Here is a 16,891-nt window from a genome sequence, read left to right on the forward strand (position 1 = left end):
GAGTCGTATCATCGAATGTGCAATGGTTTCTATTTGATTGAAAACAAGCAAGTTCCAATCTTATTCTAGTAAGTCTACTTTTATAACGTAGTACATATATATCTTTGTCGTAGGCAATAGTGCTCTGGTGATAAAACAAGCCAGCCTCCCTGAATCCGTGTATCAAAACAAAACAAAATCTACCAGTCCTTTTGAGCAGAAATTCTCAAGTTCCGGTCTAATATGAGGAAGAAATGAACTTCCTTTCTTGATCCTCTTCTTATCGGTCATCCTTCCCCAAATTGACAACAATTCTCTTCCCACTCGCCTCCCCACTCCTCAACACCTCCAATGCATCATTGATCCCTTCAAGCCCACCTTCGCTCTTCACAACAACATCCGGCGGAACCAACGCGCCATTCTCCAATAACCTTTCCAACCACGTAACCATCTCCACGCCGACCGTCGCCGATGAATGGAAGATCTTGATAGGCACGGTATGCGACTTAATGCGCGGATCTTTCTCCTTCGGGAGGCCCGTAAGCCCTAACAAATGTGCCTGTGGCCCATCATGTTCGCTTGTGAAAAGAGTTTTTTCGAGGATAGTTGCCGTCTCGCGGCCAACTATATCGAGACCGAAACGCAGGCGTCCGTTGGTCACGCCTTTGATTATCTCGACCGCGCGGTTGGTGTCGAAGCGATCAACCAAGATGTCCGCACCGGCGGCGTGGAGTTTGGCGCCGTGTCGTGCGATGTCAGCGATGCAGATTACTTTCAGACCACACAGTTTGGCAAGTTGAAGAGCGATATAGCCTGTAGTTGTAGACGCTGATTTGATGTTAGAAAGATGGTAAATGGGAAGATCGAGAGGGAAGAATAAAAACATACCTCCCCATATAGCAATCCAGTCCCCCTTTTGAACCACCCCAGAGTCGTTTTCCGCATGGAGACATTCCTCACGAACATCCTCTGGGATTTCTTGCACATCAAGCTGTCTCAGGATCTGTCGCAGATTAGGTCCTGGAACGTCACGTGCAAGGCCAAAATCTAATCCAAATGAAACGCCCAATGCAAGCGCCGCAGCTACATATGCAACACCTATTGATGCTCCGCTGTGCATTGATGTCGTGGGGGGGATCTTGGCAGCATTGTAGTGCGTCGCGACGGCGTATTCCTGAAATGCGGCTTTCCGAATGTCTCGGTAGTCTGTCGAAGGCACGAGGACGAGATCCCCCGCTTTGAGTCGAGAGTTTGATGATGATGTCTGAATTACCGTGCCAGCAAGATCGCGACCAAAGACCCAGGGAAGGCTGGGGATACCGAAGTTGAATGCCCTATAGGTTGGATAAGTATACACTTTGAATCAGACCCCCCCTCAAAAAAAAAAAAAGATGAGATCTCGGAATTAATTTGGTACGTACGGTGCCTTCCAATCAATTGGATTCAGACCAATAGCGGTTATTTTGACGAGAATCTCGTCTTGGTGAAGAATCGATGGGACTGCATGATCTGAGACAAGGGTATATTTCTCCTTGACGGCATGAAGCACGAGCGCGTTTTGTATGGGCGAAAGTGTGTTGGTGGGAGAATCTATAGAGTTTATTTGCGGAACTTCTGTAGAGGCTGCTTCTGTTATCGTTTTATGAAGTTCATCAGCCTGTGAGCTGGTGATGTTATCAGTGTGGCTTATGAGCGGCGCATGTTCGGCGTCAGTTCCGTGAATGTGGTGATGGCTATTGCTATAAGATAATTCTTGGGGCTGCACCCATATAGCAGTCGTTGACATGATTCTCAGTTTAATTAGTGAAATATGAGATCGGACTTAGACGCAATGCGAAGTCTCACTAGAGCGTCGTGTGGGTGTAGCGGTAGTTTTCAGAAAGAATGATCCAGTACATGTACCCCGCCAGATGGAAGCAGTCTAAACGGTCAGAGAATAGAAAGAATGTCAAGATCTACGAATATGAGGACTGAAAAAAGGTAAGTTTTATTTAGCCCAAGTTCTGCTCCGATAACAGGAGTCTATATTTGAAAAACGAGTCAGAAAGAGGTCATGTATTAAAGAGGGGTGTACCCACACGTATACGTGACAATTTCCAGGCGACTTACCTTTTTAAGTTCCTGAAGAATATTACAGACTGGAAATGGATAGTTAATGATCTGAAAGTGTGGCTCTGGTAAGTGCCGACTTGAGTCGATCGAAATAATCAGCAAACCCCGACCACATTCGAAATCGATAGGACAGTGACGCATGGGTGGGATAGGTGAATTACAAATCGTAATTGACGTAGTAAGCCTGAGAGTCTATAGTAGGGTAAGATTTCACACGTCTGGGATTGCCATATTCTAGTCGAACTGCCTGCATCATCAACCCGCTGCATGTAACCCTGTTATTTGCGTACTAATCCTGAACTTTTTTCTGTCAATTTCTGTGTTAATCGGAATTACTAAACAATCGAGGGGAAACAGAAACAGCAATGATAGCACAGTATTGCGTTTCGGTTGGGATGGATGGCGTGATATTAGCCTGTTATGGTAGGTTAATTTGTGCCTGTATCACCTCGTACTCACTGTATTTGCGTAACGCTGCATGCTACTGAGTGATAGGGACAGAGAACAGGGAATGAACTGGCGATCGGCAGATTCTTGTAATTTACAACGTTGCAATGTTGATGCTTTGCTAATTATTATTTAAGGTGTGAATAGCCCCGGTTCCTTTGGTTATGGTACCTTGGTCCTTGAATTAGGGCTTCCCGCATTACATCAATTGATATGCTCAATTATTTCGACAGCTGCACAACCGGTTATTTGATTAATGCTTCGGTGCTTTGGATTAGAAATCGACGTTGATTATTCACCTAGAATCGCAATCCGCAGCGGCGCTCGCCTCATAGATAAAAGGCCGTGCTGTGCGCTGTCTATTATTAATGCGCGCGCGTCGCATCAACCGCGCTGGGAATGACGTGCCAGCCCCAACAACGTCCAAGGGGGACAAGATGTCTCCAGCTGACAGCATCACTTGACATGGAGATGCACCTTTATTCTGGCAAAAGTCGTGAATTATCACCAGCCAACCCGAGAAAATAATATTTTCTCATCGTCATACCATTTGGAGCTGCAGGCTGGAACTGCCATTGCCCTTTTTGCCTTGTGATGAGACTGACATGAGGCATTTGTTAATAGCCGAGTATCAGCGAAACCTCGCAGACTAAATATTCAGTGAATAATAAAATAATAATCAAGAAATTACAACACAATGCCCGATATCGAGTCTTCAGAGACGTCTCCTCTTCTTTCACCGTCTTCAACTATTGTTTCATCAGATACGATATCCCCGGATCACCCAGATCGCTCTATCGAACATGACATCCTCCCTGAGACGGCCACCTACGGCCGAAATTTATCGTGGTCGAGTGCTTATATTTTGGTAATATCACGAGTGATTGGAAGTGGCATCTTTGCCACACCTGGCGCGATAGTCAAATCTGTTGGTAGTGTAGGGCTTGCTCTATCGCTATGGGTAGCAGGAACGATACTTTCAGCCTGTGGAATGGCGGTATCGCTGGAATATGGGTGCATGTTGCCTCGGTCTGGTGGTGATAAGGTATATCTTGAGTTTACATATCGGTATCCGAAATTCCTCGCGTCGACTTTGATTGCCGTGCAGGCAGTCCTGTTAGGGTTTACGGCAAGCAACTGCATCATCTTCTCGAAATACACTTCATTTGCATTGAATATAGAGCCAACTGAATTTCAGAGCAAGGTGTTGGCAGTGGGCCTGCTTACAGTGATTACTATAATCCACGGCCGTTTCATGAAAGCCGGTATTGCTATTCAAAACGCTTTGGGATGGGTGAAAATATTCCTCATTGTTTTCATGGCTCTCAGCGGGGTTTACGTTATTCTCTTCCACGAAAGGAGCGAAGTGGCTCCTACCGTATTGGCCAGATTTGGATCCCAAGATATAGACTTTTGGGACGAACTATGGAAAGATTCTGACTGGAGCTGGAATACGCTTTCGACTTCGCTATTCAAAGTATTCTATTCGTACGCCGGGTTGAGCAACATGAACAACGTACTTAACGAGGTTAAAAACCCGGTACGAACGCTAAAAACAGTGTGTCCGGCTGCGTTGATCACGGCGTGTCTTTTGTACCTGCTCGCAAACGTTTCTTATTTCTTGGTTGTCCCCATCGAAGAGATAAAACAGAGTGGAGAACTAGTCGCGGCACTCTTTTTCGAGCGTGCATTTGGCCCGCACCTTGGAAGGACTATTTTACCCCTGATGATTGCCGTATCGGCGGTTGGAAATGTCATGGTTGTTACTTTTGCCTTGGTAAGGTCTATTTAATCTCAACAATGGAGGCCAAATCTGACTCGATATAGGCCCGTGTCAATCAAGAAGTCGCTCGGCAAGGATTTCTTCCATTCGCCAGAACAATATCGTCATCTAAGCCATTCAACTCACCCTTATGGGGCCTAGTTGTACATTACGTGCCATCATTTCTGGTAATTACCATTCCGCCTCAAGGTGGAATATACAACTTCATTCTAGACGTTGAAGGTTACCCCGGTCAATTTTTTGCTCTCGCCATCACAGCGGGTTTGATCCTTCTTCGATACAGACGACCCGACTTGAAGCGACCATTCAAGGCCTGGCTGCCTGCTGTGTGGCTGAGAGTAGTTACATGCCTGGCGCTGCTGGCAGCGCCGTTTTTCCCACCAGTTGATTGGAAGGGTGATGTTGACTTTTTCTATGCGACGTATGCTATTGTTGGTATTGGAATGTAAGTGTATTTTTAATTCATTTCATGGAAAATGGGGAGCTGATAACTTGGCAGTATTTTGTTCGGCGTCCTGTATTGGTACATATGGACAGTCCTCCTTCCCAAATGGGGCGGTTATACGTTGGAAGAAGAGGTGGAGGTTTTGGATGATGGGACTAGTATTACAAAGCTAGTGCATTCCCACAAACTGTAATTAGCGATCCTGTGCTGCTTCAGAGAATTCCAGTGCCTTCACAGGGGTTACTACTATACTGCTTATGAGAAACGTATTATGCAAGGGTTAGAATATGGAACATGGGACCGGATGCGATTTTACCACGAATGTACAAATGATGTCGGCATATTGGTTTGGAACAGATAGCGAAATGGAGAGTTTTCAGGGATTTTTGTATTGTTGATCACAAGACATTAATATGTACTTGCTATAATACTCTATAATATAGCGAATATGCAACCTCGGCTCGCCGTATCGGCCACCCGATTGGCTCTCCTGCGCCGTGACGTATTGCCGCTTCTTCGCCAAAGCATCGGACGAAAAGACAATATCTTATTCTTATCCTCTACATATCTCGATATATCTCGATATATCTCAATGCGCAGGGTTTTCAGGGCCCCCAGAGTCCCTAGAATGTACACAAAAGGAGACATCATGTTGGCACACGACGGACCCCCATTCTGTCGGAGCATAAGGCCCACCTGATGCTCTATCGATAAGGCAATCAATGGTGGAGTCAGAGTTTTTTGCGGGATGCAGCAGCAATCCACCCTAACAAGGGGCTAAGGCACCGGACTCGCGTATCAAAAGCCCTCGTTTTTCTTTTTGAGGACACACATGTGGGCCGACCGATCACTAGGCAGGCGATTATACGTCTCCTCCTCGATTTCCCCGCCTTTCACCGTCTTTCGCAAAATTTCTCTGGGTTTTCCACTGATTTTTCGATATAATTTGGCATACTGGCAAAGGAAGGACCTCAGAGGCCACTACGACTCGAAATCAGAATGAGGGGGGGCACAACCCTTGCAATAATCGGCTGTGGCCAGATCGGTACCGCGATTCTGGAGGTATTGCTGGCCTCTCTCTCTCAGCCATGTCCGAACCATCAGCACCAAACGCTCCCGAACCTGTCGATGAAAGTTAAACCCACACGGTTCATCGCATGTGTCAATACCCAAGAATCCGTTTCGAGACTGCGCAAGCAATTCGGCCATTTCGCGCGAAGTTCCTTCCCCAATGTCCAAATCTCGCAGGGCCGAGTCGCTGAGGCCGTGCAGCAGGCTGACTTCGTCTTACTCGCGTGCAAAACCAGTCAAGCAGTGGAGATCCTGGGCGATACTTCGCTCGCCGAATCGCTCGCTGGGAAATTGCTTCTCAGCACCTGCGCCGATCTGACCGCCCGGCAGATCGAGCAGCTCATCTACCACGATGCGACGATCGAGAGCACAGAGACGAAGAGATGTTATATCGTGCAAGCAAGGGCCAACTCATCATTCAGTGTGCGGCAGTCGGCGACTTTGATTAGTACTACTGTGGCCATGGCAGATACAATACCGAGGGATTTTGAGGACTTGACGACGTGGATATTTTCTAGCATTGGCACGGTCACCTTTGTGCCTGAGTCTGTCATGAATGAAGCCTCGATAACGAGCAGCCTGGCGCCGGCATTATTTACTGTTGCATTGGAAGGGATTGCAAAGGAGGCTATGGCTAGGGGGCTGAGGGAACCCGATGCATTACATCTTGCCGCGCAGGCAATGAAAGGAACCGCGGAGTTGGTATTGTCGAAGAAGGACGAGAATAAGGGGTTATTTGCCATTGATGAGGTTAGAGATAAAGCGCTGGCTACGTCGGAAGGCAGTGGTGACAGGGGACTTGCTGTGTTGAGGCAGGCCATGGTGAAGGACACATTCGCAGAGGCGATGCGACAAGGCATGGAGAAAAGAGATCCCAATAATGCATATTTATATTCGAATTGGTAGATATCCTGTATTCTCTTGATACATACATGGTTCTTGTATACGTATATAGCTAGGATACGACGACGTGATGAATTATGATAATATGAAACGGGGACATTGAACGGGTATCAAAACGTGCCTTAACTCTATCAGACACCACAGAGGTCAAACGATATAAGCGACGACCACGTACATCGAGTGATGCAATACATAGGACACGATTAGTGATATCAGATGATATTTTTGACAAGCTGACAAATGCAACAGCCAGTCTCTGGAAACTGGTCGGCTTTCGGCAACGCACACGTCTTTTAAAGCAGCGAAAGTGCAAGGAGGAAAATGTAATAAAACCAAAACTACTGTCCAATCAAACACGCAAACTGGTATTTATCATCCCATTCATCGTCACGGGATGCTCATGAGTAGAGGTAGATGGCGATGTAGTAATATGGGATTGCGTGCTTCGGCCATCAATACCGTACGACAATTGCGATGGAGGATTAATAATGAGAGCTTTACCCCGCCTCGTTGTAGAAGATAACAGTTGGTGTATAAATACTGCTATATCCAGGTCGATTTGAGAGGAGCTTTTATGATCTGTCTCCGAATTCAAAATCAACTACAAGGAAAGAAATAGAATATTGATAAAAGCCCACAATGGCATCCGCTGCAGTGTCCTCCATCCCAGCTGACCAGCCCAGTCTCAAAGTGAAGACTTTTCCTGTTGCTCCAGCCGATAAAAGAAAGCATAATGTTCAGACGACGCTGAACTACTACAAAGCCAATGCAGATGGCTCCCCTCCTCACCCGACCTATGTCGGCAAGCCTGAGACCTACGAGCGCCCGACCGAACCCTTAGATGTGACTGTCAACGACATCTCGGGGAATGAACTTGACTATACTCTCGACGGCAATGGGTTTCAGATCTATTACCACGAAAGCAAGGAAAAGGAGTTCGTGGATGATGAGAAGATTAAGAGGGAATATTATCCCGAGACGGAGCAGCTGTTGAAGGATGCGTAAGTTGCATCGTCTTTTAAGCTTTATGCTATATGAAACTAATGACTGGTTCTTACTGTAGAACTGGCGCGTCAAAAGTCTTCATTTTTGATCACACCATCCGCCGCGCCTCTAATTCAAAGTCTATTGATAATGCTGCTGCGCTCCGTGGCCCAGTGCAACGCGTCCACATCGACCAAAGCTACCAGGCCTCGACCAGCCGCGTATCATATCATTTACCAGAGGAAGCACCCACACTCCTCAAAGGCCGATATCAGATTATCAACGTGTGGCGTCCCATCAAGCCAATCTACAGAGACCCGCTCGCCGTCGCCGACGCTCATAGCGTACCGGATAGTGACCTAGTCCCCACGAAACTGATATACCCAAACCGAGAAGGCGAGACTTACGCAGTCAAGCCAAATAAAGCTCACAAATGGTATTTCCGCTACGGTCAGACGCCGGACATTGTGACTCTGATCAAGTGCTTTGACTCGAAAACTGACGGGAGAGCTCGCCGGGTTCCGCACACAGCCTTTATAAATAAGGAGACTGATACTGAGGAGTACCCTTCGCGTGAGAGTATTGAGATCCGAGCACTGGTTTTTCATCCGGATGACACTGAGTAAGGGGCTCGGGTATTTCGGTATTTTTTTTTCTCAGGAATTATATGAGTTGGAGGATTCATGATGCATAACATATCGGGAGTGACGTAAAGGGAATTTGACATTATTGTAGTTTGAGAATGTATTTGAGATACGAATATCTATATAACGAGACTGTGCACTGCTGAAGCCCACTTGAATTCAATTAAATATTGATAAATTCGTTGCCATCTATAGAATACAGACCCCACTTTCAACAAGCCCATATGCAACTTGATAGTGTTAGCTCTTCAACATCTCGATAAGTTTATATCTATCGATATTGCTTATCAATATTTTGGCTACCAGTATGGGAAAAAGCTTCTGTCTAAAAGACGAGTGAATGAGTGGTATGCGGTTAAGTGATGTTAATATGAGTCACTATACAAAGAAGCCCTAACATGCCTCCAACCTCTATTTTGTTTACATATTAGAATCTTAAAATAATCGGATATTTAGCTCAAACCTTCATGTACCGTCATCAAACAGATTTGTATATCAACTCGACATGATCCACGATACCATGCTCTTTCACTTCACCCCCAGGAAGCTGGCTCAGTACCTCAATACCTCTCTCCAGGCGTAACTCTACACGCCTTTCACCTCCGTCCTGAATCTTCCATGACACGCTGGCAAGGTTATCCTTCCCCAGCGCAACTTTAGCATCCACGGCGTTGCTCAACCGCAAACGCGGCTTGAAGAGCACTTTGGTTGATCCCGGTGCAATCGGGTGTATACCCGCCAGCTCTGTACAATATTCATAGATAGGAACACTGCCCCAAGCATGACAGTCCGAGCGCTGCCGCACATCATCCTCTTCCCAGGTTGACAAATTATTCTCGAGCATTTTTCGCCATGGATTCCAGACGCGCTGCCAGTAATCCTCGTAGACCTCGTCACCTGCAAGTGCAAATGCTCTGAGAGCGTAGAATTGCATCATATACGAACATTTTGAAAAGCGAGGATTCGAGAATGATTCTGTCAGGAGACGAGATTTGCCTTCTATATTTAGTATTTCAGCGGCTCCAGAGAGTATTGCGAATACCTGACAGTGCTGGGAATACGCCAGGTCGTCGGCAATATCGGCGGTTGAATCCGTGAAAAACTGGCCGTCGTAGCAATGATTTCGGATTGCGCTGAGAAGCGATGCTGCTCGGTCTTCGTACTCACTTGCATGGCCTGGTCGACCAACTTCGCGGACCAGTCTAGCGGCTTGTTTGAGAACGTATGCATAGAGCATACTGAAGTATGTATGACAGTTTGATTTCCGCCCAGAGGTTGGGACGCCTTTGTCTGGATGGTCGTCTGTTGCGCCCCATGTTGTCACCCAGTCGACATACTGCCATACGTCCTCGGGTAGCCCGCTAATAAGACCTTGATCATTGACATGCGCGTCGAAGAAGTCAAGAACGCCGTCAATCCTCGGCAGGAAAGAGCGAGAAAACCGTGTGTCGCCGAAGAAAAGATGGTGGTCACAGATCTGCAAAATCCAATATAGAGAGAATCCGGCAATTATTTGTGGAACGTGTGATGGGAATCGTGATTGGGTCAGTCCTTCAGTTGTGACGGAAGATGCAAAGTTGGTGATGGCTTGTCGCATTAGTCTGTCATCGCCGGAAAGAAGATAATGGAATAAACCGACGGAGCGACTGTCGCCAGAGTACCTATTTTCTTTATGTGTGAGTGGACATTATTATAAGTTGAAAGTGTAGTGTTTGGAAGCAACTCACTGAAGTTGCTCGTAGAATGGACAGTCAGAGTATCCATCAAACATGCAGTTCCGCATTGTCCGAATCGACACGTCCCATATTTGCTTGCCATTTGCATCCTCCGGTTCGTTCCAGGTGGCTTTCACGGCCAATGGGTAGTTTATCTGGGTGACATCAAAAGACAGCAATTCAACGGGCTCAGATCCAACAGTAATCTCTAATCGCATAATGCGGAACGTGCGGAACCAAAATGGCTCATAAATGACTGTTTGTTTAGCTGGAAGATCCAGTATCACATCATCATATGGACCAATCAGGTGGCCCACTGTCTCGTCTAATCGATCGGCTTTCGTTCGAAAAAAGGGGTAAGATCGAGGCTCAAGCTCGTATCCCTCTGAGTACGTTATTTTCAGTCTGATCCGAGTCTGCTTGGAGGCCTGGATGGCCCATCGCACAAATGCTGTAGAATGAACTTCGGCCTTTAACTCGACATTATATGAAGAGTTACCGGATAGACTCAACGGTTTGCTGCCAGAAAGCCACGTATTCCAACTGTCCACAGGCATGTCGCCTTCACAAAGACGGATAACGCTGGTAGCTACCGGGCTCGTTTCGGGCATGGGAATTGCGCGTGGGCGCAGACGCCAAGGGGGATGTCCCCATTCAGCGTTTTAATACCATGTGTAATTGGTTTGACAGATGGGCTTGGTGAAGAAGGAGTAATGCGTTCGCTTATCTGTTGGCCTTTTGAGAGATTTTACTTAGTATCGGCAGAGATGAGAACCTACATGAAGAAACACATCATCCACCAGGCCCATGGGAAAGCTAATGCTGTTTTCCACTTGAGCCTCCCATCCTTCACTAGAGCTGAGATCTATGACTGTTGTCTCAGCATGCACTCTCCCAACAACAGTTAACCCTGGAATGGCTGTCCTCTCAAACGGCATTGCCCCTCGTGAGGACGCAAAGTATCGGATGACCAAGATGACGACTTCATTATCACCTGTATTCAGGTAAGGCGCGATATCAAGAGTATCATAGTACCAAATCAAAGGACTGCTTCGAGATGGGCCCACAGCAACTCGTGCGCCATTGACATAGAGTTTATAGCGCGTATCTGCGGAAAAATGCAGCAGTGCTTTCGTCAGACGACTGGGAAGACTGAATTTGCGCGTGAACTTGACGACTCGTCCGGCAGTGTTGATGTCAGAAGAATCAACCCAATTGGGAGTCCAGATCCAGTTGGCCTGGAGCTCATTAACTATCTAGAATTTATATGCCTGGTCAGTGACAGGATGGATAACAGTAATTAGCGAAAGACGGGCTGACGCGTACTTTTTGCTCCTCGGGCGACACCATTGTAGCTACAAACAAAGTAGCAATTCAGTAAAGTTCGCATGAAAAAGTACAGTCACTTGCAGAAGGCTATCGGATTTTTTGTATGCTTCCAGCCGCATCAGTGAGGTTGACCAAGCTGCGCGGGGAATTGGCCGAATCTCGGGTTATTTCATACCGGGAAACCCACAATTAATGTATATAAACTTTCGAATTGGGTATCGGCTATTGAAGCATGCGGCCTCTATTGCCGTCAAAATTTAAGGTCTCCCTCCAGATGAACATGTGCAATCAATGCATAACTGATCAAAAGAAACAGCCTTGCGCAGGGGAATATCGCCCCCCGGTCCCCTGTGGAGTTGGTGATCATCATTGGCTTGATTCCAAGCTTTATTAAGAACCGTATAAATAACTTGCTCTGCTAGGAAGGAAAATGGCTGAAATGTCACTATTGTTTCGTTGTCTATCTAGAAATCATTAGTTGATGATTTGATATGGCTCTTCTTTTTTCTCTTGGCCTCGTGGGCCACATCACCTCTGTTTCGGGCCTGAGCTTCAGCGTTCCAGCAAGTCCCCCATCAAATGCAAGTGGCCAGCTTTCTGCTGCGCCTGTAGGTGTTTCGTAGGTAAATGCTCTCTTCGTTAATGGATTGAGAGCGCTGACCCCATCAGTTTGGAGTTTTTTGCCTTCCCAGCCTACATGGAAGATGTCGATGCGACTACCACGTGTTTGCAAAACCTGAAAGATTTGACAGGTACTTGGCCACCATTGAGAATTGGGGGAACTACGCAGTAAGGAGTTATGCATATGTTAAATGAAATGCGTTTCTTATACCAACCTGTCACTAGAGATCGCGCAACATATGATGCAGCTTCTACAAACGCTGTGAACTACACGGTCGCTAGTCCCAGTGACGCGCCAGACTCACTCACGTTTGGTCCATCGTTCATCTCCATAGCAGCATCCTACGGTGGTGATATAATCCTGGGTCTTAATAGGCGTCTAGACAATCAGTCAAACACAATCGCCGCTGCAGCTCTAGCTAAGAGCAAGATGGATAATCTCTATGCCATTGAGCTCGGCAACGAGCCTAATTGTAAGCTTTTGCTTGAGTCTCCAATACTCCTAGTACTTTGTTAACATATATTATCAAGTTTTCACTAGCAGTGATCCGATCGCCGACGGCGAGTCTTGGACTGCTTCAGCTGACTATTCATCGGAGGTAAGCTGGCAGGATGCAGTTTGTGGGAATCTCTCGGCGTCGAATGTTATTTCGGCCGGCGTTTTCTTTGGCACCTCGCCAATGAGTATTGCTGGATTGACTGTTGCTGAGGGCGGTACAAATGCTTACGTCAAGGACTACTGTTCGCACAATTATCCGCAGTCAGCAAGCACGGCCAATTTGTCTCTTCTGATGAGCCACACCGGCATTGCTTCGGAAATTGAGCCCTTTGCTAAGGAAGTTTCTGCTGCTAAATCTAAGAATAAACCCCATATTTTTGGGGAAACCAACTCAGGTACTTTCTGCTTCTCTTTTACCTATATTGCGACTGGCTGAAGAGTTTTTTGTTCTAGCCACTCAAGGCGGTGGTGGTATTAGTCCAACCTATGGAGCTGGACTTTGGATCTTGGACTATGTGATGCAAACCCTTCTTTTGGGCACTGAGGTGCGTATCATGCTTTATGTATCGTTCTTATACAATATTGAGCTTTTCAATACTTACTATACATAACGCAGGCCCTGTACTTCCACCAAGGAACTATAGGAAACTGTAAGAAGTTCTTCCATCTCAATGTATAGCTACTAATTGTTCTTGTATAATAGGCCAGTATTGTTGGTGGGGTAGATACGATATGGGTTCACCTTATTACGGTGCCTACTTTGCAACCATGGCTCTGGCCAACGCAGACCAGATCGCACCGCTAGATGACCAGAAATCCGCGTATGCTGCTTATGCTATTTACAAGTCCGGGGCCCCAGTCAGAGTTTTGTTGTACAATTCCGACTATTATACTAGCGGCACACGACCATCTCAAACATACACCTTGTCAGGGTTGTCGTCTGGTATAGTAACAGCCAAACGTTTAACAGCTCCGTATTCGACTTCCAGAGTTGATTACGGCCAAAATCCGTCTGTTGCTGGTCAGACATTTGCGAATGGAACTTGTTCTATTCAGGGCACTAAAATAACCGAAAGCACTACAGTCTCTGCAGGAGCAGCAACTTTTACTGTTGGGGCATCAGAAGCTTTGCTGGTATATTTGTGAACGGCTGAGCAGTGAATTTAGTAGAGATATATTTAGGAGAAATCGGAAATGGAGACCCGTTAGCAAGTGTTTCACTATCAGGATCCTGCCCAAAATATACAATGAAATAGATGCACAACACAGATCAACGTAAGAACTGGATTCTGTCGGGTAATTTGTCACTTCAGTACGGCTAATAACGGCATTATCAGCCGAAAATCCAAGAAATTTAACTTCCAAACTCGGGGTAAAAGAACCCGGTAGCAAGAAGCCTCGGCAGCTACTGATTCATTCACTTAACATGATCAGAAGCTTAAAACCTGCACGTTGGTATTATGTGAATATTGTAAGGTCTTGATTCAAAGCTCCACTTTTAACTTCTCGGTCGACTCGACGGCTATCGAGCCGTCTATTGAACGGGTCAGATGAGTCTGGGGTAGAGTTTGGGGTCCCCACACCAGTGAGGGTTTTCGGACAATTGCCAAGCGAACCTCGAATATGGCTAATGGGAACCATAAAGACCTGAAATCTTCTCTTCTCTGATGAGTGAGTGAGTCAGATATCGGAGAACCGGTGTTTTTAATTCGACTTCACATCGACTGTCTCACGCCTAAGACTCTCACAATGAAGCGGGCTAAATTAGAAACAGAAACAGTCGAGCACTGCGCTCGCACAGAAACTAAAGACCATGAAGTCACCAAAGGTGGAGCGCCGCTCATGCGGTCCAAAGTCGACGATCTTAGTATCTGGCAGAGTGTGCGCCAATACAAGCTACTGGGGGCTGTAGCTATGGCGGCCGCATTCAGTGCATCGCTCGACGGTTATCGTATGATAATCTACATTTCAAATGACTTTTCTTGAAAAGTATCATGCTAATGGGTGAATACTAGAAATTAATCTTAACGGTGGGGTTGTTTCGAATAAAGGGTTTATCCGGCAAATGGCTGCCCCCGGGACTAAGATTATTCAAGGGACATACGTCTCTGCGTGGGGTGGAATCCAATCTGCTGGTCAAACAGTCGGCCAAATCGTATGTTGCTACATATTTCTCTGACGAAATAATGTCCTTTCCTAATCAATTACATTGGCAGCTGCTTCAATATGCAACCGAAGCTTTCGGTCGTAAAATCGCGCTATACATTATCTGGTTAACGCTTGTAGTGGTGAGAAATTGTGTTTTATAGCCTCTATGTTTCTATTATTGAATATAGGACAACTAACATCTGGTTTGAGTGCAGAGCGTCTTTATCGAATCATTTGCAACCCGTTGGGATCACTGGCTAGTCGCAAAGCTTTTCTCTGGTATGGGCGTCGGCATGCTTCAGTCTACTATGCCTCTTTATCTTTCTGAAATCGCTCCAACGCAATTACGTGGTTTCTTCATCAATGCATATAGTCTGTGAGTAAATTCGGTTTCTTTCCTTCACATTGTCTACTATGTTAATTACTAATTGGTAACTTCTCCTCTAGATGGTTTGTAGTAGGACAGCTTTTCGCTTCCGTAGCGCTTAATAGGCTCAATGCCAGTAGCCCCTACGACTTTCGGACTCCTATTTATACCCAGGTAAGCTTGAAATAGGTTGGCTTATTCGGGCCCGCAGGGCTAATGGGTTTTGTACTAGTGGGCAATGATAGGTGTTATTATCATCATCTTTGTTTTCATCCCCGAAACACCGTGGTGGCTCGTTAGCAAAGGGAAGATGGAGAGTGCGAGAAAGGTTTTACAAAAATACAATGGCAATGTCCAGGGATATGATGTCCAGGAACAAATTGTTCGTCTAACCACGTTATATTACCCACTAAGGTTCCCAGTGGTTTAAGCTGACTTTTTGATAGAGTATCATGAGTAATACGATCGAAGAAGAGCGTTATATTGCTAGTCTAAATTCCGAGGAAGGGACATGGTCCGTTTTCCGTGGCCGAAACCTGATCCGATTCATCATCGCAGGATGGCCGAAAATAACCCAACAATTTGTCGGTTTATCGGTATTTAATACATATGCTACATATTTCTGTATGTGATGCAACAAATTAAAGTCTTAATATGGTTGAGCTGACCTGCGTTATACAGTTCAATATGCCGGCAGCAATAATCCATTCCTGGTTACTCTCATTCTCTCCTGTGTTCAGCTTCTTTCCATGTTCTTCACTGTCACTCTCACCGATCGATTCGGTCGCCGACCATTGACAGTCTATCCTTATGGAGTCACTGTCTTGTCCGTTCTGTGTCTGGGAATAATTGGTTGCTTTGACTACACTAAGCCGTCCACGAGTTCACTCCTGGTATGACAATCACTACCTAGATATGGTATCTAGCTAAACTTTGCGAATCTGCAGATATTTTTCGCCTGTCTTGCTACATTCTCAACTACAGGCGCTTCGGCTATCGGCTATGCATACGCAGCTGAAATTCCTCAGCAACGACTGCGTGCGAAGACCGCGGCGTGGTCCCTCGCCTGTTCCAATATGATTGCCATCATGTTCAGCTTCTGCACGCCGATAATGATAAATGGACCGCTCACTAAATGGGGTGTCAAAACGGGATTTTTGTAAGACAGCAACAGACATGATAATATAACTCGTATTCTGAAGCTGACTTTGTTTCGTAGCTTTGCTGCTACTGGTTCTATTTCAGTACTTATAGCCTGGTTTATTCTTCCGGAAGTGACGCGTCGGACGCCGGCAGAGATTGACGAGCTGTAAGTTAAAATCCTTACCCAATCTACGTCTGTACTCTGGGAGTTAAGTGATCTGACTATGTTTACGAATTAAACAGCTTCGAGAAAAAGGTTAATCTTCGTAAATTCAAGAATCATGTCACAGATGTTCAGATACGCGCAAGTGAAGAGCACATTGAAATGGCTCCCTCAAACACTGCATAAGATTTATGGAAGTGGTGACGGTCTAATTGTTGAGAACATTTAGTCACTTTCTAGTTTGCCTGTGTAATATATGGAAGAGATGATGGATTTATACTACGTATTGCATTTCATTGAGGCTAACCACTTTCTTGAAGAGTAGTCATGACCGATGTGAACAAGCTTTGAAATATCAATCAATTACCTGAATAGCTAATATTAGGCAATTTCCTATTGATAATAATAAACCACATTACTGCAGAGTATTTCAACAGCTAATTAATTAAAAGCGGTGTTTCACTAAATGTACTAATGAATACCATAAGACATCTCCGGGCGGCACGTAGCCCTAATACTGTAACTTTATCCAGACCTC

The 16,891-nt window shown here is 45.8% G+C and overlaps 7 protein-coding genes across 7 annotated transcripts; 5 read left to right on the forward strand and 2 right to left on the reverse strand.

Annotated features, from left to right (window-relative positions):
* Positions 1 to 54: 54 nt before the first annotated feature.
* Positions 55 to 2,076, reverse strand: BGW36DRAFT_349322 (putative oxidoreductase). Its single transcript, XM_046213288.1, has 4 exons — positions 2,058 to 2,076; positions 1,401 to 2,001; positions 868 to 1,313; positions 55 to 807 (listed from the first exon to the last, which is right to left on the reverse strand). Exons 2-4 carry the CDS (start codon positions 1,763 to 1,765, stop codon positions 260 to 262), a joined length of 1,359 nt encoding a protein of 452 aa, XP_046067469.1. The 5' UTR covers positions 1,766 to 2,001; positions 2,058 to 2,076; the 3' UTR covers positions 55 to 259.
* A 1,122-nt stretch (positions 2,077 to 3,198) lies between these two features.
* BGW36DRAFT_349325 (putative methionine permease) lies at positions 3,199 to 4,959 on the forward strand (the record flags this gene model as incomplete). Its single annotated transcript, XM_046213289.1, has 3 exons — positions 3,199 to 4,315; positions 4,366 to 4,766; positions 4,821 to 4,959. Exons 1-3 carry the CDS (start codon positions 3,236 to 3,238, stop codon positions 4,957 to 4,959), a joined length of 1,620 nt encoding a protein of 539 aa, XP_046067470.1. The 5' UTR covers positions 3,199 to 3,235.
* A 376-nt stretch (positions 4,960 to 5,335) lies between these two features.
* BGW36DRAFT_388197 (putative pyrroline-5-carboxylate reductase) lies at positions 5,336 to 6,848 on the forward strand. Its single transcript, XM_046217202.1, has one exon. It carries the CDS (start codon positions 5,766 to 5,768, stop codon positions 6,741 to 6,743), a length of 978 nt encoding a protein of 325 aa, XP_046067471.1. The 5' UTR covers positions 5,336 to 5,765; the 3' UTR covers positions 6,744 to 6,848.
* A 531-nt stretch (positions 6,849 to 7,379) lies between these two features.
* BGW36DRAFT_363712 (uncharacterized protein) lies at positions 7,380 to 8,350 on the forward strand (the record flags this gene model as incomplete). Its single annotated transcript, XM_046214489.1, has 2 exons — positions 7,380 to 7,741; positions 7,804 to 8,350. 2 exons carry the CDS (start codon positions 7,380 to 7,382, stop codon positions 8,348 to 8,350), a joined length of 909 nt encoding a protein of 302 aa, XP_046067472.1.
* Positions 8,351 to 8,846: 496 nt separating this feature from the next.
* On the reverse strand, positions 8,847 to 11,433 carry BGW36DRAFT_400674 (Six-hairpin glycosidase-like protein; the record flags this gene model as incomplete). Its single annotated transcript, XM_046218654.1, has 5 exons — positions 8,847 to 10,029; positions 10,096 to 10,672; positions 10,753 to 10,810; positions 10,863 to 11,339; positions 11,410 to 11,433. The coding sequence occupies 5 exons, from the start codon at positions 11,431 to 11,433 to the stop codon at positions 8,847 to 8,849; spliced, it is 2,319 nt and encodes a 772-aa protein (XP_046067473.1).
* Positions 11,434 to 11,903: 470 nt separating this feature from the next.
* On the forward strand, positions 11,904 to 13,678 carry BGW36DRAFT_400675 (uncharacterized protein; the record flags this gene model as incomplete). The annotated part of the gene is made up of 7 exons (XM_046218655.1): positions 11,904 to 12,031; positions 12,082 to 12,201; positions 12,259 to 12,506; positions 12,565 to 12,927; positions 12,986 to 13,077; positions 13,149 to 13,182; positions 13,236 to 13,678. The coding sequence occupies 7 exons, from the start codon at positions 11,904 to 11,906 to the stop codon at positions 13,676 to 13,678; spliced, it is 1,428 nt and encodes a 475-aa protein (XP_046067474.1).
* Positions 13,679 to 14,281: 603 nt separating this feature from the next.
* BGW36DRAFT_363716 (hexose transporter) lies at positions 14,282 to 16,539 on the forward strand (the record flags this gene model as incomplete). The annotated part of the gene is made up of 11 exons (XM_046214490.1): positions 14,282 to 14,483; positions 14,548 to 14,687; positions 14,749 to 14,820; positions 14,896 to 15,056; positions 15,128 to 15,221; positions 15,280 to 15,429; positions 15,494 to 15,671; positions 15,729 to 15,940; positions 15,995 to 16,206; positions 16,267 to 16,356; positions 16,434 to 16,539. 11 exons carry the CDS (start codon positions 14,282 to 14,284, stop codon positions 16,537 to 16,539), a joined length of 1,617 nt encoding a protein of 538 aa, XP_046067475.1.
* Positions 16,540 to 16,891: the final 352 nt, after the last annotated feature.

Source organism: Talaromyces proteolyticus (assembly GCF_021365285.1).
Source record: "Talaromyces proteolyticus strain PMI_201 chromosome Unknown BGW36scaffold_12, whole genome shotgun sequence".
NCBI classification, from domain to species: Eukaryota; Fungi; Ascomycota; class Eurotiomycetes; order Eurotiales; family Trichocomaceae; genus Talaromyces; species Talaromyces proteolyticus.

Bases quoted from the DNA above. Each gene is read 5' to 3' on its own strand.
- BGW36DRAFT_349322 (XM_046213288.1), bottom strand. From the start codon at position 1,765: ATGTCAACGACTGCTATATGGGTGCAGCCCCAAGAATTATCTTATAGC. The intron at 1,314-1,400 runs GTACGTACCAAA...TCCAACCTATAG, and splicing joins CCAATTGATTGGAAGGCACC to GGCATTCAACTTCGGTATCC. The intron at 808-867 runs GTATGTTTTTAT...ACATCAAATCAG, and splicing joins CTGGATTGCTATATGGGGAG to CGTCTACAACTACAGGCTAT.
- BGW36DRAFT_388197 (XM_046217202.1), top strand. From the start codon at position 5,766: ATGAGGGGGGGCACAACCCTTGCAATAATCGGCTGTGGCCAGATCGGT.